The sequence below is a fragment of the Eutrema salsugineum genome, unplaced genomic scaffold (assembly GCF_000478725.1).
Source record: "Eutrema salsugineum unplaced genomic scaffold, Eutsalg1_0 scaffold_13, whole genome shotgun sequence".
In the NCBI taxonomy this organism is placed as follows: Eukaryota; Viridiplantae; Streptophyta; class Magnoliopsida; order Brassicales; family Brassicaceae; genus Eutrema; species Eutrema salsugineum.
In genome coordinates this window covers 6,787,460-6,811,403 of record NW_006256885.1, presented here as the reverse complement: position 1 = coordinate 6,811,403, position 23,944 = coordinate 6,787,460, and the positions used below count along the sequence as shown (strand labels likewise).

Here is a 23,944-nt window from a genome sequence, read left to right as displayed (position 1 = left end):
TGAAAAATCACTTTTCCGTTCCCGTACAGACATTGACATTTATGAAAGGTTTTCGTAATAAAGAAAGAAAATGATGAGAAGTAAGTGTTTCTCATATTAATCAAGAACTAAAAGCAAAAGATAAATACTATTTTTTTCATACATATAAAAAATGATGGACGTAAATCGGGGATCTCAAATTTTAAAACGTGGGATATAAATATGCAGTAAATATAGAGATATGTAAAGAAAAGTACAGTATATAACTATACATAGTTCCATTTGGTTTATTATTTTTCTTTGTAAATTTGGTTTTGGTTTTATATATATGCATCACAAGTTGATAAGATGTAGATTTGCAATCCATCACAAAACATTAATTAAACACACGAAAAATTACATAATAAATTTCATCATTGCTTCTCATTTGCATGATTCCAAAACTTGCAAATGCCTTTAGATACCATACTCTCTGATTCATTTTATTTTTGACACCAAATCTCTGATCGATTATTAACTATGATACCAATCTACATGTTTCTCTTACCACTGTAACTTGGTTGTGTCTCTCGTTGTAAGAAAGAAGCAATAAACAATCGACATTGTGATGATACTTAGGGTTTATTATATTCCAGACAACTCGAAAGTCGGAGATTAATTTCATCCGTAGTATTAGAGGCAATCCAGCTCTCGATTGAAGCATATCCTCCATCTCTCTTCCTGCCCCATACATCGCCCGGTTATTTGTTCCTATGTATAGTCGAAATGTTGTTGACTCATGGCTTGATGCATATAGTTTAGTTCCCTAGTTGAAGAAAAAAGCGATGTATGGATTCATACAACTTAAAATTGATATTGAATTTATACATTTAATTTCTAGGTTGATATTAAAAGGCTTACCTCTGCCTTTGCAAAGTTGAGAGGGCCGAAGAAAAATTTGATAGTTGGAGGATGAAGGTGCAGGCCAAAGACATTAGACTTGTTATCTACTATGAGCTTGGTAGAGCAATTGCAAGTGAGGAACATAGTCGACACTCCATGTGAATCCACGCCTTCTTCTAATACGAACTGATTAAACCTTCCAATCTGTGAAACAACATATGTACATTTTAGTTAGAGACGTAGAGTATAGAAATAAGCTTCATTGTCGTCGTCAAAAACATTTATGAGATAGTACACTTTATTTCATAATACATTTTTTTTTTTTAGGGTTCATCAGGACCGAAGCCCACACTAATGATCGGATCCTAAGGAAAAGACATGTATTATTCACAGTAACCAACAATTCTTGAAATCGCAATGGAATTATAGCCTTTAAATTACATGGTTGCTTATTTCAACCATTAATTAATCCAAGCTAAAAATCAAGGTCATCATCAGAAGCCACCCATTAATCAAAAAATTGGTACTAGGTGAATAGGAGAAGATGCATATTACTCGAAGAGAAATGTTAGGTTGAGGAGGCTGAGTAGAAATGTAGAAGACAAGCAATGCCACTCCAAAGCTGAACAAAAACCTCCACAGTATTTGCAGAACGATCCACCAACGGGAATTAGGGCTCCGCAATGGCATCAACCCCTTCTCATCATCCTCATACACACATTTGTTTTCAGAATATTTCAAGAACTCTGAGTACTTTGGGAATTCACTGACGCTGGCTAAGACCAATGGTACTGAATCAGATCGAGATGGGGACTGGAATTCGGATCCCGGATCATGGAAACCCGATGAAGGGCTTTGGACAAAGTAGTTAGAGTAATGTTCCTCTCTTTTCTCCATTAGTCAACTATTTTCCTTGATGTTTGTTCTTTCTTTTCTTTGGCTGGCTTTGTGAATGTGTGTGATCGATGCGTACATATATAGTTCCGAGAGAGAGAGATATGAATCATATGATTGATGTCTATCTCTGAAATATGTTTCATTGATGAGGAATAAATTAAGCATCAATTATGGCGTTTAAAATTGTATGGTGGACAAAACTATAATTACACAAGTCATGATTTGGGTTTGTTGTTTTTGTAATCCAATATCCTTCTTGCTTAAGTTTACATAGGTGATAACTAACTACTTATCTAATCATTCTACCTAGGAAATTATATATTTCAGTTTTTTTGTAATACTTTAAATCATATGTAATTATGCAAAAAGTATTTATTTTCTTAATTTTATCTCACTAAATTTCTTCTTATAGTAAGTTGGGCTTCCATTTTCATTTTTTATGTTTAGAAATCATTCAAGAATTATAAGCGATATTCTTGAACCTCGTAAAAGCTTTAACCATATTCTTCTTTTCGGATGTCCAATATCTGTATAATCAGGGGTGGGCATACAGACAAACCGAACCGAATTTTATATTAAACCGAACGTTACAGCCGAATCGAACCGAAAAATAGTTTTTAATTTTATTATCTAACACCATCCGAATGAATCCAAACCGGAACCGAATGGATATTTCCAACCAAACCAAACCGAACTAATAAGAAACCCGTATAATCAACCGTAATGTTTCTTTTTGGGCTTGGAGCTTCGATCAGCCCATATACATTTTTTTATTTATTATGTATGAAAGATAATTAGCCATTATAAATTTCTGGCCAAAACCATTTTGTTATACTCTATACCCGTTACTTTGACTATACGTTTACAGTTTTCTTTCACAAATAAATATTTTAAATTTTCTATTTGGAAGCAGTTCAAAGTAGAGGTGGACATTGTGGTTCGGTCTTAGAAGCTAAACTACAAAGCTTACTGAAGGTAATGCAATGTTTGGAGTCGAGGATACCAATAAAGTCAATTATATATATATATATATATAAAAAAATGTAAATCTCAATTAGTTTCATAGATTCAGTTAGTAGAGAAATGATAGAGTATTGTAACTCGGATAAAGATGAGAGTTTGAGCATTGTTTACAGTACCTCACGCAATAGAATAATTTGTTTGTTTTTCTGTCGTCAATAATTCCAATTTTAGGTAGAGAAAGAATGTAGAGATAATGCTTTCTTATTACGACACCGTGTTTTACACATCAAACTCGGATTTGTACAAAACAAAAAGAATTGAAAAGAAAGAGAAAGCTATACAAATAAACCAACGAATCACCTCATTATGTGGGCCATTATTTAAGTACTTCCTCAGCAAATAAAATCTCAATGTACCTTCCTATTCACATTTCATGTACTAAAGGAACCATGCATGGTGACTAGTTCCTCCTCCTATAGGTATAATCTATATATGCATATACCTCTCGCTTCCATGGGCAATATTGTTGTGAATAATAGACATATGATGTTGGAAAATATAGGGACAAGAAGAGAATATACCATATTTGATGGAAGAATAGACTTTTTGCAAAAGAATAAAAAAAACCCAACGCAAGTAGCTCAAATGAGACCATCTTAGAATAGAAAGGACCAACTTCAAATTCGAGCTCTGTAGCGGGAGGAAGTATCTGCTCTGATATCCGGTTCGTGAAGATGAATAAACCGTCTTTGATTTAAAAAAAAAATATGTATGGAAGAATGAATAAGGAAAAATGAGTAAAAAGAAGATAGAATGGGAAAGAGAATATTTTGTCAATCAACTTGGAAATCAAGAAAGGGGAAAGAAGAGTTGTTATCAATGAGACCATCCAAATCCCAATCTCCGATTTTAGGGTTTTCTATTTCCCAAGAATTATTCTCAATCCCCAGCATGTTCCCTACCTTGAAGCTTTCTGAATGACAAAGATTTTTGCTATTGAAGCAAGGATGATCAAGGACTTCTACGTTTAGGTTATTGCTTGTAGTACAAGCAATAACATTGGTATTCTCTGACGAGGGAAGAAACCATTCACCTTCTACTGATACCCTCTTGTTATTTGGATCAAGAATTGTGTTTCCATAATCTCCAAAACCATTGACGTTGAACAAATTCCCTGTGTTTCCCGTTTGTTGATATCGGTTATGGTCCGGTACTGATGATATCATTAATGGATCAAGCTGGTTTAAGCCCACACCACTGACCATGGGTGCAAAGTTGAATGAAGAAGAGTCCATGCGCATGGTGTTCCCAACTATCATCATGTCATCACGATGATGATAGCCATCCATCATTGGATTTGACTTGTCTCCATTGTCCACGTGTTGAGGATCTCTTGGGTCCAAAGAATTACTATTACTATTGTTAGGTGATGATCCTGAAGAAGTACTGTTGTTGTTGTTGTTGTTGTTCTTAAGCCTCTTCTTCAGTGTCGAGTTCCAAAAGTTTTTGATTTCGTTGTCTGTCCTTCCTGGAAGCCGAGTAGCTATCTGAGACCACCTGATAAAATGTTTTAAATTGAAAACAATTCTAAGAAAATATAACACTCATTCTAGTGCCAAATTATCTATACAAACTTTGCATTTGCGTTTACATGTGAAAAAAAGAAAGAAAGATAAAGAGTTACTTATTACCAAGAATGGTTATAGAAGAGCAAAGATAAGAATCATTCTTAGGCTCGGTTGTCTCAAAATGTATACATGTGAAAAAGGTTACCTGTTACCAAGAATGGAATGCAAATGGAAGATGAGATCTTCTTCTTGAGGAGAGAAGGAACCGCGTTTAAGATCAGGCCTCAAATAATTGATCCAACGAAGGCGACAACTTTTGCCACAGCGTAAGAGACCTGCATTCCTAGCAATGTCACTCCAACATCCTTGTCCATTGGTCAACATATACCTTATGAGCTTCTCGTCCTCATCAGGCGACCAAAGTCCCTTTCTTAGCTTCGGTTTGCTGTTATTACCACCACATGCATGATTCGTCTTATTGCCCTTGTCTCTGATCGTAGCAATGTCCGGATTCCTCATCATCATTTGGACTGGTGGAGCCTTTCTGAGGAAGACTACACAGAGAGAGAGAGATTTAGAATTTGGAGAGATTAATGTAAGAAAGAAGGAAGGAAGGAAGGAAGGATGAATAGGATGATATGATTTGTGGGGATTGCTTTGGAATGATTTGAATATGTGTAATGGATATGAAAGAGAGAGAGAGAGAGAGAAAAGTGTTTGTTGGGATTGATGGGTAGAGTAGAGAGAGTCTCTAATAGAGAGATAGATAGGGAGAGGAAATGGGGATGTGAAGAAGAAGCAAGAGGTGGGTCTTTTTTTTTGTTATGGAATAAATTAATATGTCTTCGTTAAAAACATGATGGTAGACTTGTGAGTGAAGAAAAATGCATCGAAAAAGACTGGTTAGAGTCAAAGACAAGAAGAAGACCAACCTCTCTCTCTCTCTCACCCCCACACCACACACGTGTGCTTCAAGTATCAAATATACAAATAAATACATAAGTTTTAGTTTTACTATTTTTTTTAAAAGTATTAATTTCGTTCTCTTCAAATTTTGCTTTTTTCTAACGACAACTAATAACCAACTTTCCTTATCTAAATGTAATATTGTATATGCCGACAAAAAAAGAAGTAATGTTGTATCTCTGTAGGCATGCTTATTTTGAAGCAACTTCCATTTTACGACACAATCAACCGAATCTAAATAAATAAGAAAAATATTATAAACGATTTAAGATCCCGTCAACAAAAACATAGAATATAATAGAAGTTTAAATGATTGATGAGACAAGAACACAATCGCGTCAAAAAAAACACATCTATCTAATCCAAACTTAATTAAGAATACCTGAATACGTGCAAGGTGAATGAACCCAACAAAAAAAATCATGATTTTATAGACTATTGTCTATTTATTTTCACATGACATAAAAATCCCACAAAAGCAATCCAGAGACGAGTTGTTTATAAGGAGTTACCAAGTAAAACCATTATCTTAAAAATAATATTCGAAATAGCATTTTGATTCTAATGTGCATCCAATAAAATGTTTATAAAAGAAACCATCGCTTACTCAGCTGATAAAGGGTTCAGATAACGATTTTTTTTGTTCTCGCACACCCTCAAAACTATACCTTGAAAAAAAAAAAGAGCCGCGAAAATCACCGAATACCTACATCAAAAAAAGAAAAAAAGAAAAGTTAAATTAAATTGCATTCTCATCTTCATCAGGCGACCAAAGTCCTTTTCATAGTTCGGTTTGCTGTTATTACCACCACATGCATGATTCGACTTGTTCTTGTCTATGATCTATTTAATAGAATATATTTCTAACAAAGGTTGATGCTATAGTCCATAAACGTTGTCAATATAAGAACCAAAGGTTTACAAGGATTTACATCTATGCTCCCTAGAGATTATACATCACAAATATTAGATGGGTTTTGATGTTTTTTTGGGTTCTATATAGCTTATAAAAAACAATCGTTGACCGAACTTAGAAAAAGAATAAGAAACAACAATTGGAAGTGGTTTCTATGAGATGACCATTATAAACTTATGCTACTCACGTCCCCACGAACTTTTTTTTTTTTTGTTTCCTATATAAAAACGATGTTGGTGTTACAAAAAGCCAAAGCCAAATCCAAGGGGCCAGAATTGGTTTGAGAGGTCAAATTTGAGTAAACATGGCTTCCTACAATCATTACACAGCGATGGCTGTTTTCACGACAATGACTTTCTCCTCTGCCTTCACCACCTCGGCACAGTATGATTCAGAGTCACATATAGGAGAAGCCTCTTGTTTTTGTTTTCCAGGAATGTCTATAATCACGATCATCTCTTCTATCATCCTTTCTGGATTTGCTATCCTCAGATGGTAGACTAAATGACCACATTTTTCTTAATTTTCCTCTGTTTTTACTCTTTTTGTTGTCCACAAATCTCAATAAAGGAAGGAAAACATTACTCTCTTCTCTTCTCTTGCTTGTGTTTCTCATGCTTTTTCGCTTTCTATAACATTTAAGATGTTCTACAGAATTAGAGAAACACAAGATTTTCAAAGAACTTTCACAATTAGTGTTATGAAAGAATTATTTACATTATTTGTTGGGTATAGCGTAACCAAGCGCACAACATTGTTCAAACAATTTTATTTTTACATAACTGTATAGTAGACCTTCCCTATCTAAATATTATTTTACATTGAGTTTATTCTATGTCCTGATATCTTATGAACTATGATCCTCCCTGAGCATGTCTCCATTTCTAGAATTCAGAAGATATAGCTTGAATCAGCCAACACGAAAGATTCTAAGTAAGATAATCTGAAAGATAAGAGAACAAAAACAAAAGGGAAGAAATTGCTTCACCTAATTTCAAAGGATTGCCAAAACTATTATGAATCACATGAGTTTGGAAAGTATATAAGTTGTCATCACCATCTGTGTTCTGCGTTTGGAAAGAAATTTAGTCATAAAACATAAGCAATAAACCTTACTTTCATGAACTATCAAGTTTTCAACACATGAAAAAACACAAATCTCTACAAAAATTCCTGATAATTACAAACGGGTTTGGAACTTAACTTACATTTTATATCTCTGGGAAAGAATATTTAAATCTGCAGGCCACCAAGGAACTCTGATAGCCTGAAAGTATTAACACCTTGAATGCTAAATTGATTTTTAAAAAAGGTAGGAGAAATGAAAGGATGTTTGACGTTAAATCATATTGGAATAAAGACCTGATAGTGTCTGCTATTAGAGTTTCTCCTTCTTGAGAACCAAGATGCCGTAGAACAACTTCTTCCAAGCGACCATCAGAATATGCATGCTATATAGGAAGACCAAAACAAACGATTTTGACTAAAATCATTCATCTGATGCTTTGGCAGGCGATAAAGAAGAGAGGAAACTACATTAATTTTCTATACCTTATAGAAACAACTTCCTCCAAATGGGCAGTTTCCATTTCCAAAGTTGAAGTGCTTACAGTCGATTGACCTGCAAGATTGGAACAGAACGCTCAAAATGTATCTGCTAAGCATTATCAAATGGGGCCAAGTTTGAAGACAGCTCAGAACAAAAGTTTTGGGAGTTAGCTACAAAACCTGAGTTTTGCCTTGTATGTGTCGATAATTTCCTCTTTCTCTTCAGGAGTAGAGTACCAGACAACACTGGGGACAACAAAGTAAGAGAGTTTGCGACATATAGGACAGGCTCTCAAGGTGCTGTTCACATCCATTCCTGAAACAGGAGAACTACTTCTCCAGTTACGAATGCACTGTATGCAAAAAGGATGATCGCACTCAGTCAACAGCCCAAACTTCCTTTCCCCTGGAGTGGCTTTAGACAAGATGCGATCCAAACACACGCTACACTCGATCTCTTGGCTTTTCTTCAAAGCCTCGATGTGTTTTTGCTTCTTCTCACATTCTTTAGTGTGCTCTTCTCGCTCCTCGGGCCTGAAAGGATGCAAACACTTCTTCCCGCAAGTGGTGCAGATGTCTCCATGCATATGGGGACACTGGTTTCCTCGAGGGCAATCACCAGCTGCAGCAAATGAGCAGATTGGGTATTCTCTTGGGTGGATATAATGAACAACGTTGTTGGGGGATTTGTCACCGTCATCATTGTCCCCTGCAAAACCAGCTTTTGGTCGCCGATTCATAGACGGTGTTAAAGATTGTGGCTGAGAATCTGAGCAAAGAGTTGGTCGTGGAACATTGGAGGCAGATAAAGATTGTGGTTGACAAGTCCTGACATGCTCATATCTACATCTACTTCCGTACAAACAAATTCCTTTCTGATAGAATGTGCAAACCTGATAATTGCATATAACCATCCAAAAAACAAACAAAAAAAACCAGTCATTTTCATCACCTAACTTTGATTCAGAAAGAAAGAAAAATTATAGAGAAGGTTTACATTACATTATTCGGCGGGTTTTTAGAGTCATGGGAATATTCACAATTTTCCCCTTTCAAGCACGAGCCATGGAGAAAGAACTTGCAGAGTATCCTAAAAGAACAAAATCAACTGAATCCTCATGTTTACCCTCCAGAAACCAACCAGCTCCAAAAAAAAAATTCAAAAAGAGTAGATCTTTTCCCAATAAAGAGATTCAAAAACACACAAAATTGAAAACCTTTCCGGAGAAATCAAGAAGTTGGATTACCTGTCGGACATCTGAGGATTGTGGGAGGAAACGAGGAGAGGGAAAGAGAAGAATTACAAGGAAAGGAAAGGAGGAAGCTTTTATGTATGTGAGGGATTTTCTACGGTTTTCAATTTTTGAGGAGACTAAAGTTTTTTTTTTTTTAAAGATAGAGCGCGCTTCACCAGCTCCACCAGGTCTCCTCTTCATTTTCGTCGTTCTCTTTTATTTACTATAATAAATAATATATCCCACTTCTCATTTATACTGCAAAACCAAAACCACCATTTTTTTTTTCCTTCTTTTTTGGAACATGAGGACAAAATAACACATAACAATGTGTTATTTTGCAGTTATGTTTCGTCGTTTGAATTGGAAAAATAAGATGATGGAAGAGAAAGCACCAAGCGTAAGTATGTTCTGTCTGGTATACGCACATCAGGTCGTGAGTAGAACAATGAAAACTCGCTCTTTTTTTTTTTTTTTTTTGGCAGCGAACACACACCAAATTTGGGTGTCGCTATTATACAAAAGAAAAATGCTTGGTGAAAAAGTACGACAAATAAATAAGAATCTAGATAATAATGGAAGAGTGGTGATCAAACCTTAGTTTAAAAGTTTAAAGGTAGTACAAGTAAAACACAAACCATAATCATGATAAAATAGTTTCAAATACAGTGTCACACCTCAGCTACTATATAATACAACACAGGAGACAAGACCGTCGCTCTTGCCTTTTACTGTACTGTACACAATATTACACACAACAAATCAAGCAACCATACATTCGCTCCCACACACACACATAATAACACACCCACACCAAATCCTCCGAACCGAAATTCACAAACTCTCGTGGTACTTAATACATAGATGTCATAAACTCGTGGCACTTAATACTTACCGGACCAGTTCAAAGTGTTTGACACAACCCAATGCCGTATCTCAGTTATCACACAAACTCACACCTCACCAGAAGCTTCACAGACTTGTACTTCTCCCCTTTGCGGCTGTGTAAAGGAAATGCTCTTATTCCTTCCTGTAGCTCCCAAACCGGCAGGCATGTCTGTCCTCCAAAATCATCTTTCTCTGACATGTCATACTCATGCACTTCTAACCGCAGTAGAGCCAGCTCTGGAACGGTTAATGGGAACTCAAATACCTCATCCCAAGCTGGTATCCAATTATCCTCCAACGTCTTCGTCTTCTTCATAACTGTATCCACTGGAACTCCAGCTATCCCTACCTGGATAATTGTAATGAGAGCTCAAATTTGGTATGACCTTGTCATCGGTAATCTAAGAGACGAGGAACATCTCTACTGCAAAGTCATTTTTGTGGGGTCTGAGGGAATCGAATTTACCCTCGTATAGAAGTCAGGAGGTGAATACTGATCGAAGTGGGTGTGGCGGAAATCAAAGTACCATCCTTCTCCCATGTATATAGTTACCTAAATATATATATAAAAAATTTAAATAATGAGTTCACTGAGTTTAATGGATTTGCAATGGAAATGACCAAAAAGAGACTCAGATATCTCACCCTCAGTGTTGTTTTTACAGGTAGAGTAGCTTTTGGGTCAAAGATGTCATTATCCGAGCCACCTTTCAGCAGAATATCGGGTTTCTTGATGTATCCACATCCGCCATTTGCTCTAAACATTCCTTGCATTAGCCACAATGATCTTCCATATCCCTGTACATGGGAAATTGATGATGGAGAATAGCTTCTCCATAATAATGCATTCTTTTACTAATCTATAAAAACAATTTAGTGATACCTGCATATTGAAAGCCACCATTTGAGCACCGTGGCTCCAGCCAACCAATGGGTTGTAATTTGATGAAGTAACTCTAGTTCCTTTTGGGTAAATCCTCAGCAAATTTCGCTGAGTAAACCTGCACCACAACATGATTAACAGGATTCATACTGAATTGACAGACTGCAACTGTTGCTTTGAAAGATATTCAAAACGACATGACCATAATCCATGGATTACCTCACAATCTGTTTCGCATATTTTTCTGCTGCCTTTTCAAGTTGTTCTTCGCTCAAGCTAAGGCGTCTAACCTTGTCAGGATCTACCTTTAAACACTCAGTAATTCCGCCTTTTGGTTTCCCAGCATGGATTGCAATCAGATGTTTATATTGGGGTGGTGCATTTTTCTTTAACTTCTCTCCATCATCATCTTCGTCGTCATCATCATCATCATCATCATCATCATCATCATCGTTATCACCCAAGTCATCCTGCACCAAGAAATAAAACTAACTAAACAACTTTTGTACAAGAACATTGACGGAACAGAATGAAGATCATGTGTCTCCATACAAACCTTGTTACCACTTTTGTTCCTCTGAATAAAGCTCGGAACTTCTCTCCCCCAAAGTTCTTCATCACCCAAGGCTTTACCTTTCTGCACCACATCCTCATCTTTTCCTTCCTTGTACTCTTTCGGGGGTTTTGTTGAGATGATGATCCGCCTCTTTAAAGAATTTGGCGATGGAAACTCCTTCAAAGATTCTCCAACAGGAGGAGTAAACAAGATTTCCCCAAATATCTGGGTAACCATCTAGAATACAACAAGAAGAAAACATCTCTAAAATAATGTAATGATCGATTAAAACAGAAAAAAAAAACTCAAAGAAATGCAAAATGAGGATACCTCAGCAACTTTGGCCTGAAGTTCTGGAGTAAGATGATCTTCAAGAGTCACAACGACAGGATAGTCGGAGACATCAAAGGCATGTGCTCTGATAGCCTTTAGACATTTGATTAACTCCACAGGTGCAGTGAGAGTCCTGTTAGAATGGTTCAGTAAACAACGAGCACTTAACCTTGACTTCATTGATTTGAATCTCAGTAAATATTATACCTTCCGTGAAGAACATCGATATCATTTTTGTTGGAGTTGGGCCATATATCCAATTCAATAACCCTGACACCTTTCTTCAATGCATCTATAATAGGTACCTCACTGCAGTCACTGCTCAGCTGATTACCGGTCAAATAAGAATTATGACCAGTGAATATGAAATAATGCGAAATAGGAGCATCCATGTCTTGATGCACCTGAAAATCATACAATTAGAGATAAGTCGAGAATCAATATAAAAATGAAAGCTAGCGTAAATTAGCCACAATAATATGTATGAACCCGAAATGGTAAAAAATTAAATACTTGTGCATAGATTTTTTTCTTGAGTCAGGGCTCGTTACTGAAAGAGTAAATGCCACTTGTCTAAAAAGTAGAGAGCTTGTGCTACTATCTGCTATTTTTTTTTCTTTTTCACAGAAGCTAGCTAATCATCATATAAAGAAAAAGAATTCAATTGCATTGAACTCGTAAATCAGACCCAGAGAAACACCCTGTAATATGAGTATTTCTTAAGCTACAATAACATGTATGAATGCCGGAATTGTAAGGAATTAAATACTAGTGTCATAGATTTTGTGTCAGGGTTCCTAAAACAGCGTCTGGCACCTTGCCTAAAAAGCACATACTTTCTGCAGTTTATAATTTCACAGTCGCTAGACATATAAGGAAAAACAATTAAATTGCTTCAAACTCTCAGTGAAACACCCAACATGATTTTTGTTTAAAAATTCGCGCTTTTCTTAAGAAGGAAAACGAATTAATCTGGATCCAAAATTTCTTATGTCAATCAATAACAGTTGAGTTCAAATTTAGAAATGAAAAAAAAATAGAGAATTACCTCACGTAGAGCAAGTGGAGGGTTATTCTCACCAAAAAGGTACTTGAAGAAAGCATCAAGGTGGAGACCATTACGATGCAGAAGAGAAGAGGCGGCATTGATAATTGACTGTGCATCCTCTCTGGTGGCTTTATCTTGCTTCTGAACATCGATCAGAAACCTGTGGAGATGATCGACGGTCATAACCCCATTCTCCGAGTACTTTTCGAAAATGGTCTTGATCTCACGCGGTGCCTCCGATGCAGTATACCGAAACCTCCGGCGAAAGCAGAAACATACTCTGTACGTTTGCTTCGACATGAGGAAAGGGAACGACGGATCCTTGGAATCGGAGACGAAGACGATGAAGCAAGTCAGAATAATTGCTTTTTTTTAGGGTTTGCGTTCGACCAGAATTATCTTCTTCTTGTTTGTATATCCTTTAATGAAATGTACCCACCCCCATGTAATCAATCTTGCAACCTTCTCGAAGAGATCTTCAATCTCTCTACTGCGAATATACCCAAAGCAAACTTCTCTTCTAAAAAACTACGAAAGCTACAAATGTTTTGGGCTTTATTGGGCCTTTGAATCAGCAGAGCCCATAAAAAGAATTTCTAGGGTTTTTGCTGCATTTAAAGGAGAAATCTGAACACAACCTACAAAATCTCTCTCACATTTCCGCCGCTCCTTTCCTGAAATCTGAACACAATCCGTTGAGGAAAAGGGTTAATCTTCTGCGAAACCAGCATGAGAGCTAAGGTGAGTAATAGATTTTATGTAATGGATTTTAATTCCGAGAAATGGAAGTAGTGGGTAGGATATTTATGGTGTTTGGGTTTGGTTCTTATATCAGTGGAAGAAGAAGCGTATGAGGAGGTTGAAGAGGAAGAGACGAAAGATGAGACAGCGATCTAAGTAGTTTCGGAAACTGTTCTGTCTTTCTTCCTTTTAAAAACCAATACTTGTGGGAGTTTTGTTGGTTTACTGTTTGAATTTGAATGCTATGTTGGACCAATATTATGTTTATTACATGGAAGGTATCCTTTATTTTCTAAATTCTGCTTATAATTGGGCTTCGATGATGATCGTTAGCTAGTTTCTACGTAGGCTTAGTTGTATATCCTTGTGAACCTTTGATATTCTGACCACGAAAATGTTAGATTCTTGTGACGCTTACGTGCAGTATCTGAATGGAAGGAATGCTTATTATTTATGCACATCGCGGTATAGAAATCACTCAATAATACATGGGATGGATTGATTTCTGTTTACCAAAACCTCCTTTTAGTGTAAGGAAACAAAGAAATTGGTTTTTTGAGTTTCGTTAGGAATTACCATTTTGAGTTCCATTTTTTGTTTTTGGCCGCTTAGAGCATCCTCATTGGAGTACCTCATGAGAGTTGCCCAACAACCGATCAGGGTGCTCGTACAACTTTTGCATGGTTTCGTGTGAAAAATGAGCCTTCTTGATACGTCTATGTCATTCTTGTTGTATGGACAAAACGAACATTACGATTGTAAAACCCGTAGTCATTTAATAATTAGTAATCAAATGGAGAGTCAAGAGAAGGTAATCAGGGGCGATCCATAGATTGTAAGAAGTCATAATTTGGAATCCGCTGTAATAGAAGAATCAAAAATAAGTGGATAACAGTCGCTGAAAGAAATTACAAACTCATCAGTGCAATTGAGTCTTTACGTTTCTATTCTCTTCGCAAGAAAAAATGGCTTTCAACACCAATAAAAAAGACTCACCTAAAGCCCCAAAGAATGTTACAAAGAAAGTAGGTTATTATCCACACACCTCTTATAAAATCAAAGGAGAACAAACATTATTCACCCAGACAAGTTCTGGCCAGGGACGTGTAGCAGACGAACACTGCACCGGGAAATTGGCTGACTCTATTGTGTTTCAGATAACTTGACAGGTAAACTTTCCAAATGTGAGGATTCAAACAAAAGTGTGTGTCTTAGTAGCCACCCATCGGCGGCATTCCAAATGGTGGCATGGGAGGCATTCCTGGCATTCCGCCCATTGGTGGTGGCGGACCATATCCACCACCTCCCATTCCTGGCATCGGTGGTGCGGGTAAAGCAAGTGGCAATAATTGTGCGTACATGTTCTGTTATAACAAAGAAACAAAACATTACTCTTAAGTTTATTTGTCAAAAGAAAGAAAGACTCGCGATGATATCTGAGTGTAGCTGTCTAAGTTACCTGTTGGGACATGACTTCTTTCTCTTCCTGCTCTTTGGCCTTCACCTCTTTTTGTGCCTCCAGCTTGTCCTTGATTAGCTCATCCACTTTGCCCGTGTACTCTCGGATAAACTGCAAAAAAAAAAAAAAAAAGTTACGGGATTAAGAAGGTTCATCATTGAATGATAAAATGGTTTCTCATCAAGCAGAAAATAGCGAGAGTATTTGAGGACTAGGATAAATCACCTGGAGTAGATACGGGAAGGCAAAGTCGATCATATTGTTGATCCAGGCAAGTTCTAGAGCAACGTCTGGTCGGATTAAATCATAACATACAAAAAGACACGTAGCAAAGCATTCCTTTTTGCCCTGTATTATAAGCACAACATAAGACAAGGGATATTAATTTCATCTTCTTGACCAATAGTTTTTCTGTTTTACTGCAAAAGCTAGCAAATAAATAAATAGATTTCGGTTTAATTCTGCTCCAAACCATCCATACCTGTTCGATGAAGTAAACCAGCAGTTGTTCTGCAAGTTCGTGGTCGCCAGATTGTGAAGCAGTTTCCATACAGTCTTTGTACATGCTATCTTTCTTTGACAAAGCAATTGATTGCTTCCATCTCCCTGCTTTCTTGTAGATATAAGCAGCCACACGTCTCATTTCTACAAGCTCGTGTTTCTCAATCTGTTCGCACCATTCATACGAAAGATTATATTAGGCCATCGTTTTTTCCCCCGTAAAAGATAGAATATATATAAAAAGTGTCGTATATCTAAACTCTACCTTCTGAGCAAGGCCTATCTGGTCAAAGCTGTCATGGAAATCAATAGACTCGCGTAACCTATCGTAGTCTTCTTCCTCTACGTATATCTCATTCAGAGCTTCATTAACAGCAGAGACATTGTTGCTCTGAACTGCAACCATGTATGGCTTGATAAGACGCAACTGACCAGCCTAAGATCAGAAGAAACCAAATGTTAAGTAAGACAGCTCGGATGTTTTTTAGGGAAAAAAAAAATCATGGTCAGTTTCTAACCTTCCGCATAATATCAACAACACGTGTGTGATCTAACCGCAAAGCAAGCACATTGAGAAGATCATTGATTAGATCAGGATGCTCTTGTAAGTAGAAGTGCACAGCCTTGTAGTACAGCTCGACATTTGCAACCTTGGCAACAATATCTTTGAATTGCATGTGCTCCCATGCTTCAGGAGAATGGTTCATGACAGTGGTCGCGGCATTATCAAACTCATCATATTGAATGTACAGGTAGGTAAGTTCCTGCCAGTGCTGTTGTTCATCACAGGCCCGTATAAGCTTGGGAATATTAAGGCGAGTGGAGAATAACTTGATATGTTCCATAAGTTTTTCATAACGATATCTAGCATAGAGTACACCCAACTCAGTGAAGATACCCATGTGAGCACGCTCCAGCCCAAGCCCACTCTCCATAAGTGAGATTAATTCATTAAAGCACCCTCTGTTTTGGTAGAACTCGCTGACTTCTTCCAGGTCATCCACCTATCAAGCATCAAAAAATTACCAGTGGCACGAGATATATATGAGATACATATAATATCATACAAAATTTAAAATTTTTAAACCTGTATGAGGAAACTTTTGTGCTAACGATACAATGAACTAAGATCAGGTATTTATTCACCTGAATGATAATGTTAAGACCACATATCTGGGCCAACCGGAATTCCTCTGCATCAACACAAGCAAAGCATACTTCTTTCCATGTCTTTGCACTGTTTGCTTTCCTTGCAGCATCAACAGCACCTTGGAACTGTTGCAACTTCACAAGCGTGACAGCTAACTTGCCCCAGTTTGATATGAACGCATAGATTATTTTAGCAGCCTCATATAGAGCTTCGTCATACAGGCGATCACCAACATTTTGTAGGTTAGCAACGTTTGGCATCAGAATGAATTCTTCAATCTCACCTAACCTATCAATCTTTGCATATGCATAGATGAGCTCACTATCAACCTTGGGTTCCTTCACCTTCTGTCTAACCATCAGAAGGTATCTGACCAAGTCATCATAGACATTAGCATCTTCAGTAGCACGTATGACCTCCAAGAAATGAGTGGCATCATCAGCACGGATGAAGGATTCAATTGCATCACTGACTAGTCCTTCCCTGAGTTGAGCCTTTGCGACTTGGCTCCAGACAGCATCTTCTTCGACTCGGAAAGCAAACTCAACAGCACGCTCAATGCTTTTGACGCTATCCAGCAATACGTTGACAGCCTGAACATTTAAGTTAAATTTCTTAAAAATAGCAAAGGCTTCCTCATACAATTGGGCTTCAACTGCCACTTCTCCAACAGCAGGTCCATCAAAGTTGTCCAGCCTGTTAATGTAATCCATAACTCTAGATGGATCTGCCTTGATAGCTGTCAATATAAGCAGATTTTGTAGATTGAAGTTTCCACTGAAGGCAGAGTTTTGAAGCACAATCTTTTCAAGAAGCTCAATAAGCTCGTGCGGCAAATCGGCAGTCATGAATGCTTTAACAGCTGCAGAAACTTGCTCTGGGCTCTTGCTTTCAGGTAAAGCAGTAGAAACGACTTGGTCAATAAGTTGTCTTCTATAATCATTGTTTTCATCAAGAACCTTATCCCAGAGATCACCATCCATCCTCTCCACTACATACCTACAGTCGAAAAACCATGTATTAGCAATCTACAGAGTAACCACTGTGAACTAAGTAAGAATTTTTATAAGCAATGATCAAATACCTGGCTTGTAACTTGAACAAAGAGTTTTTGTTGGTGACATTGATGAGTTCCTCGTCACATTGTCCTCTTCTGTATGCCACAACAGCCAGGGTAGGATCACGTTTCTCGCAGTACTTACCCACAACCCGAGAGTCATAGTACGGGTTGGTGGTCAGGAAATGCTCAGGGTTGTTGTTACTGTCGATAATAATTTTACCCAAGGCATTATGGACATGAACATCTTGGCTTCCCTCGCTAACTAGATGCTCCAGGAACTGAGTGAGGAGACGGAGTCGATTTCTGAAAAAGCAGAAACATATTAGAGCTTCCGGGACTACATGTTATGAACGGAAACCAGGATGACCAAAAGGATTCACCTCTTCTCGCATTCTTCCACAAGGGGTTCAACAGGTAGCAATGAACGAACAGAGAGAATGAGGCCTTTTATAAAATCTTCAGGGCATTCATCATCAAGCAACTGCCCCACAACTAAGGGAGCATTCCCAGGGTTCACCTTTGTAAGGAATCACACGTTTAAGTATTTAATTAAAATAATCTGACCTCCAATGCATTAAAATATTCCCAAGAAACTCCCTACCTTTTGAACGTAACCTTCAATGTAACGAAGCATATTGTTTGTGTAAAGGTAATGAGTAAGATCAGGCACAAAGCCGAAACGGTCGCAGACATTTATCAAAGGTCGGGCATCAGGAAGCTTAGCTTCCATCAAAAAGTTCTTCGTCTTTTCAGCATCATAGAAGTTCGACTCTCTAGTCACACGCTCAACCTCCTTTATTTGACCAGTCTTGGCAGCTGCTTCAATGTACTTGAAGTGAATCTCGGGATCCTCACTGTTGCACAGAGGGAAAACATTGTCGTCATCAGCATACAGACACAAGAGTCGTGCTTGTTTACAGGAATGACAGTAGATTCTATATAAATCACCTCATACTCAAATATGAACCTAGGAAAAAGTATAGCCCTTCGTATGATTTGAACTGCTCAAAGAGCTTAATACATGCATCAACACCAAGTTGCTCGCAGTACTCTTTGCAAGCCTGCAATTATATGGACACGTTAGTGTCATATTAAACAATAAAATTCATCATACCAGACACCACTTACCTGAACGATTATCTGAAGATTGCCTCTCAAATTGACCAGCAAAAGATCCTTCATGCACTCCATAGCCCACTCGCTAGAAAGAGTACCGAAAAACTCAACAAGAGCCTGCATTTTGAGCAGAGCTCAATTTAACAACTTGACTATCCAGGAAATCAGCAACTAAAATATTTGTCAGCGGCATTACCTGTGGCTCAATAGCATGTGTGTTCACAATTACACGTTTTATATCGGGTAACTCTGAGTAATGCTGCAAAAATTAAAAGGAAAAGAAGTTGGAGATGAAAAGATAATTCAATTTGTCCAGGACAAAAAGCTAGACAACAAGCACCAACCTTTAAGGATTGGATATAAAGTCCAGCCTTTTCACAAAGTTGGGCAATACGAGGCCGGTCATAGTGGCTAAACATCCCATTTGCTAAAATCGCATCAGCCACATTAGGAAAGGTTACCAAATTAATCTCCAGAACCTGTATTGACAGTTGATCTAAAAAGTCTGAGGAAGGTAGGTGAATAGAGAAAGCATAGACATACAAGGTGACAACTATTTTCAACCTTAGTTTGCAGAAAAGCATGTTCAGCTAAATTTGGCTTCAGCACATCCAAAAGGAAAGCAGTCGCTTCTCGGATCAGATTTCTCTGAATATGCAAAATAAATAAATTAGCACTTGATAATGCTCATGCACTGCATACAATTGTGTATATCGGAGCAGAGCAAGTAATGAGCTAAGAATAGTGGTGCATACACAAATTTAGACTTGTTCACTTACCTGAAGAAATAGATCAGTGATGGTGTTGAAGTCAACTGGACAACCTCCTTCCATTTGAGACATCATTAGTGCAAAATTTACTGCTCCCTGCAAATTGCAGATAAAAGACTATTGATCTTAAAACAGGGGGAAATAATTTTTGCATTCTAAAAGTCTAATTGACCTTAATACAAGGGAAAATACTATTTGAATTCTAAATAACTTCAGATCAAAATTATTTAACAAGAAGTTAACTGGTTCATGACTCTTGTGCTTACGAAGCAGATATCCAGTACACCAGTCCTTTAAGAGTATAATATGTATCAAAAATGCACCACACTAACCTGAGGATCCGTACGGAGTATGGTTTGCAGAAGAAACATGTAATCAGGTGTGTACCCAACCTAAATTCACAATATTGAAAAATGATACTTCTTGAGTACAATGAACTTTAGGGTAATCATAGCAGGGGCGGGCAGACTTAAATAATGGTTATTTACCTGCTTTGAGTAAATCAGTATTTTGTCAAACTCCCTTCTTTCTGCAAAAGCTGCTACAACTTTTGGAGTTGCCCGGGCTTTGATGTATATTTTCAGAGCAAGGTCGTTATCCACAGTCTGGAATAGAAAGGTTGACCGTCACAACACAACTAAGGAGACATCACACATTCTAAAGCAAAATAGTCCATTTTAAGATTACCTTGACAAGGTCTCCTAGTTCTTCACTACATTCTAACTTATCCTCTGCTAACCAGTTTTCCAGGAGGTTCTTCTTGTTTTGATTCACAACAAGCCGAGATAGTTCCAATGACTCATACGCATTTAGCTTCCCTCTAGTCAAAAGAGTCCCAAAATACTGTAACAATGGAGGAGTTTGCCCAGCTTGTACGGGAACACTCTGCAAAATTATATAGTGGATGTTGTAGTTTCAGGTTGGGGTTACCAACCAATAGATAAACATATTCACACAAAATTAGTTGCTTGAATAAGGAATAAACACCTGGAATTTAGCCACCGTATCAGGTGTCCTTAGAATTCCTTGAGGAGATTCAGCAGCAAGCTCAGCAGCCTCCTTGTACTTTGTTTGAGCGAACAGCTCTTGGAATCGCTGAACAACCTGTAGAATCCGAACTGAATATTAAAAACTTCATATCTACCAGGATGACTTTCTTTTCTTCAAGCTGGCATTCCTTAGCGATAATTACTTCAGCAAGATAACAGATCCAAGATAAACATTGCCTACCAGATTTTCTGCACCAGGGAGGTTTCCTCTTTTGGCAAGATTGACAGCAAGCTCCAAATTGTTCAACTGTGAACAGCATATATTTCTTAGCATGACATGATGAGACGGGTAGCTTATATCGAGAAAACTGAATAAAAATTGAACATACTTGACCACTAATAAAAGGTATGATGGTAGCCTCGTTTACTGTAGCCAAAAGAACTTGTCCTCTCCTATTAATGGCATAGAAACCCCCAACTGAGGAAGCTTCAGAAGTCAAGAAAATTGGGTCTGGACTTATACGATTTCTGTAGACCGCAGAAGCAGTCTCTAGATCGTATACAAACAACAAACCAAGCTTGGTGATGACATATATTAAGCCAAATTTGTGAGAGACCTGTCAGGAAAAAGAGAATTCAGTATCAAGAAATTTTTCACAAAACTTACTAAATGTAATTAACATTCTAAGGAAACTACAAACCTGCATGGCAACAGGAAAATCATCAGCAAAATCTGGGGGAAAAAAGAGATCTGCCTGCTTTTTTGTAAATGATGGTTTTCCTGCAAACGAATCACTCACATTTAGAGATCTGAAGAATACGAACTAAACATGTAACCAAAGACACTAATTAACGGTGACAATATAGTTTTCTGCTGAGGATGCTAACCAGGTTGGGCACCAAGCTCAATGACATGCAACTTCGATGTTATCTGCCCAGCATTAAAGCTCTTGCTTGCAAAGGATATAAGAATAGAAGGATTCTCGTTCCCAGGGACCTAATATTTAATAATGTTGCAAGTCATACCATAGTTCAAAATTCAACCATAGAATGAACTCACCAAAGAACCAAGTAGTTTACCTTAAACTGAGCAAATGACGCAGCATGTGCTTCCAGGGCCTGGCTCCGCTGTTGATCCACAGAAAAAAGCTGCATATTTCCTTTGACCAATTGTGCTCTCTACAGAAGATAACAATGACAAGATCAGTCAAAAATTTACAACATGACTGCAGTTTTTATGTCTTTATTTAACTTAGTATGCGGCGAGGTAAACCTACCTCAGGAGAGCCAGGAGCAATTCCAATTAAAACCAGCCACTTCTCATTAGGAGAGCACTTGTAGTTTATAATTTGATTGTTTGCCAAATTGGCCGTTCTATCAAACATCTTAACTGGCTCAGAATCACCTGAAAAATATTGAAGCAAAAATAGAATCACATATACATGAAAAGAAGAAGATGACAATAAGCTAAAGATAAAAACCTTCAATCGACCAATGATACACGGAATTTTGTGTGACCAGCCCCAACATCTTTGGTGTAATCCACTTCCAAAAGGCAACCTATTAAAATGGAAGATTAATATCCCAGAGATAAACCCGGACGGCAAAAATCAGCGTCTGAATAATGTGTACAACAGAAATGAAAATGGGGAAACAATTTTTTTTTGCATCAACACTCACCTGTTCAGGCATCTGATGAGATTTCAACTTTGCTTTTGCTTCAATGTTAAATATCTGTAGATGATCCTGAGTAGTTCCTGGAACTTGAGCTACATACAAAATGAGGAAAAAATGTGAACAACAACGTAAGGAAGAAATAGGGAAGCCAATGTACGGAAACATTTCTGGTCTAACTACACAAGGCTTAGACACAACAACCATGGGAAAAATAACATATGTTAGAATAAACCTTGTAAATGGTTTGTATGCCATTGGACTGACAATAAGCTCGATGAGTGTAGTTACCTTTCCGTACTTAACTAACATCATAGACCTTTTATAAGTGACTCATTACAACAGGTACAGATACTGCTACGAAAATTAAGGCCGAGTTGTTTAAACTTGTAAATCATGTGGTTTTATGGTTTTATCCAATCTGAAGGCATGAATAAAAGTTGATATACGAAATAGATAGCATATGCGGTTAACAAAACAAGGGAGTTACCAACATAAGGAAACTATTCTGGGTCATATAACTGATAACACAACGCAAGATTTTCCAACAGAAGAAACAGCCAAATACCTTTTAAGGCAAGGATCCTGGAGTTTGGGTTCATAAGGGCAGAATCTGCAGTAATAGGCCTCCTTAGAGGCTGCATCGGCATATTCATATCTATAATTACAACACTGTTCTGTGGTGCCGTCTCTCGTACACATATATACTTGTCAGACTCCATTGTAACATTTGTAAACGTAATGAATTGCTGATTGATCCCAATGCTAGGAAGCTGGAACAAAAAAGAAAATCAAAGCCAAGCGTTATTTCACATAGCTCATTTACTTAGATTATATGAGATCGGATCCAATAATTTGAAATTCGGGATCGTATAACAGATCTGAGCATATTGAGAGAAATCTGATCGAAAACAAGCATTGCACAAACTAGCCATCCGGAAAAACTAAGAGAGTAACGCAACGATCGAGCAGAATTCGGAACAGTTTGAAACTGGAATCAAGCAAACAACAGTCGGAGTCGAGCTAAATCATCAGAAATGAGGGAGTAGAGCTGCGAAAACATCATCTAAGGTCCAGAATCAAGCTCGATTCCACGAGAAGAAGAACTCACCGTCAGGACCTCCTTCATCGTGATGGGGGCGTTTGCTGCCGCCATGATTGACCTCAGATCGCGGCAAGAGAATCAGATCCAAGGCCGGGACGAGACCGTCAACGGCCAAGAGAGAGACGAGAGAGAGAGTGTGGAGAAGGAATTGAAATCGCTGCCAGATCTGAAGCAAGTGAACGAGAAAATGTGATGGAAGGAGAAAGGGAGAAAACAGGAAAAACAAAAAAAAAACAAGAAAAAGGTAGATTCCTTGTATATATATGTGTAAGTAATGAGGAGCAGCGATCCAATCGGAGTCACGCGTCTATAAACATAAGGTGGGAAGGAAAGTTGAGCGGTAGTGCTGTACGATGCGCTTTTGCTAATTATAAGTGTGATTAATTTACATTATTCATAAATTAACTTATAGCTACATAATTGCAGATGCTTAAGGATTGTTCTTATTGAGGAGTCTATCCGTATACTTGAAACATTCCGAAATGGATGGGACTTGTGACTATGAGCGACTAAGGGATGGCTAAAACTTGTATTCTCGATTCTGGTCAAGTGTGCGGAAGCGGTAATAAAAGCTTCCACCGGTGATTTGTTTTATGCGATTAACTCGTGAAAAGGAGTTAAAGAGATCATAGTTTAAGTATCTCTACCATGAAAACTTATTGATTAAGGTCTAATTAGAAGTAAGATCCCTTGTTTACAATGTTTACTGCTTCAAGA

General features: G+C 37.6%; 5 protein-coding genes and 1 long non-coding RNA gene across 6 annotated transcripts; 1 reads left to right on the top strand and 5 right to left on the bottom strand.

Moving 5' to 3' along the window:
• Positions 1-496: 496 nt before the first annotated feature.
• LOC18024731 lies at positions 497-1,758 on the bottom strand. Its single transcript, XM_006407705.1, has 3 exons — positions 1,417-1,758; positions 880-1,065; positions 497-784 (listed from the first exon to the last, which is right to left on the bottom strand). The coding sequence occupies exons 1-3, from the start codon at positions 1,756-1,758 to the stop codon at positions 497-499; spliced, it is 816 nt and encodes a 271-aa protein (XP_006407768.1).
• Positions 1,759-3,499: 1,741 nt separating this feature from the next.
• Positions 3,500-4,814, bottom strand: LOC18024730 (transcription factor MYB83). The gene is made up of 2 exons (XM_006407704.2): positions 4,495-4,814; positions 3,500-4,278 (listed from the first exon to the last, which is right to left on the bottom strand). The coding sequence occupies exons 1-2, from the start codon at positions 4,812-4,814 to the stop codon at positions 3,555-3,557; spliced, it is 1,044 nt and encodes a 347-aa protein (XP_006407767.1). The 3' UTR covers positions 3,500-3,554.
• A 2,029-nt stretch (positions 4,815-6,843) lies between these two features.
• Positions 6,844-9,116, bottom strand: LOC18024729 (E3 ubiquitin-protein ligase makorin). Its single transcript, XM_006407703.2, has 8 exons — positions 8,967-9,116; positions 8,722-8,809; positions 7,900-8,612; positions 7,723-7,792; positions 7,534-7,622; positions 7,380-7,438; positions 7,160-7,238; positions 6,844-7,055 (listed from the first exon to the last, which is right to left on the bottom strand). The coding sequence occupies exons 1-6, from the start codon at positions 8,975-8,977 to the stop codon at positions 7,405-7,407; spliced, it is 1,005 nt and encodes a 334-aa protein (XP_006407766.1). The 5' UTR covers positions 8,978-9,116; the 3' UTR covers positions 6,844-7,055; positions 7,160-7,238; positions 7,380-7,404.
• A 460-nt stretch (positions 9,117-9,576) lies between these two features.
• On the bottom strand, positions 9,577-13,150 carry LOC18024772 (phosphoinositide phospholipase C 2). Its single transcript, XM_006407702.2, has 9 exons — positions 12,663-13,150; positions 11,822-12,018; positions 11,612-11,747; positions 11,282-11,518; positions 10,945-11,195; positions 10,726-10,843; positions 10,488-10,640; positions 10,309-10,395; positions 9,577-10,191 (listed from the first exon to the last, which is right to left on the bottom strand). The coding sequence occupies exons 1-9, from the start codon at positions 12,960-12,962 to the stop codon at positions 9,898-9,900; spliced, it is 1,773 nt and encodes a 590-aa protein (XP_006407765.1). The 5' UTR covers positions 12,963-13,150; the 3' UTR covers positions 9,577-9,897.
• Positions 13,151-13,272: 122 nt separating this feature from the next.
• On the top strand, positions 13,273-13,700 carry LOC112088894. Its single transcript, XR_002900756.1, has 2 exons — positions 13,273-13,403; positions 13,498-13,700. It is a non-coding gene; the product is annotated as an uncharacterized LOC112088894 (long non-coding RNA).
• A 549-nt stretch (positions 13,701-14,249) lies between these two features.
• On the bottom strand, positions 14,250-23,431 carry LOC18024771 (clathrin heavy chain 2). The gene is made up of 30 exons (XM_006407701.2): positions 23,234-23,431; positions 22,691-22,895; positions 22,129-22,217; positions 21,930-22,008; positions 21,726-21,853; positions 21,529-21,627; positions 21,337-21,445; positions 21,150-21,229; positions 20,838-21,065; positions 20,690-20,755; positions 20,447-20,563; positions 20,147-20,344; positions 19,948-20,064; positions 19,792-19,851; positions 19,469-19,555; positions 19,254-19,337; positions 19,034-19,168; positions 18,886-18,948; positions 18,702-18,806; positions 18,522-18,634; positions 18,175-18,427; positions 17,954-18,090; positions 17,598-17,876; positions 16,510-17,512; positions 15,882-16,367; positions 15,629-15,799; positions 15,344-15,529; positions 15,088-15,210; positions 14,863-14,973; positions 14,250-14,767 (listed from the first exon to the last, which is right to left on the bottom strand). Exons 1-30 carry the CDS (start codon positions 23,276-23,278, stop codon positions 14,615-14,617), a joined length of 5,109 nt encoding a protein of 1,702 aa, XP_006407764.1. The 5' UTR covers positions 23,279-23,431; the 3' UTR covers positions 14,250-14,614.
• Between the last annotated feature and the right edge of the window lie 513 nt (positions 23,432-23,944).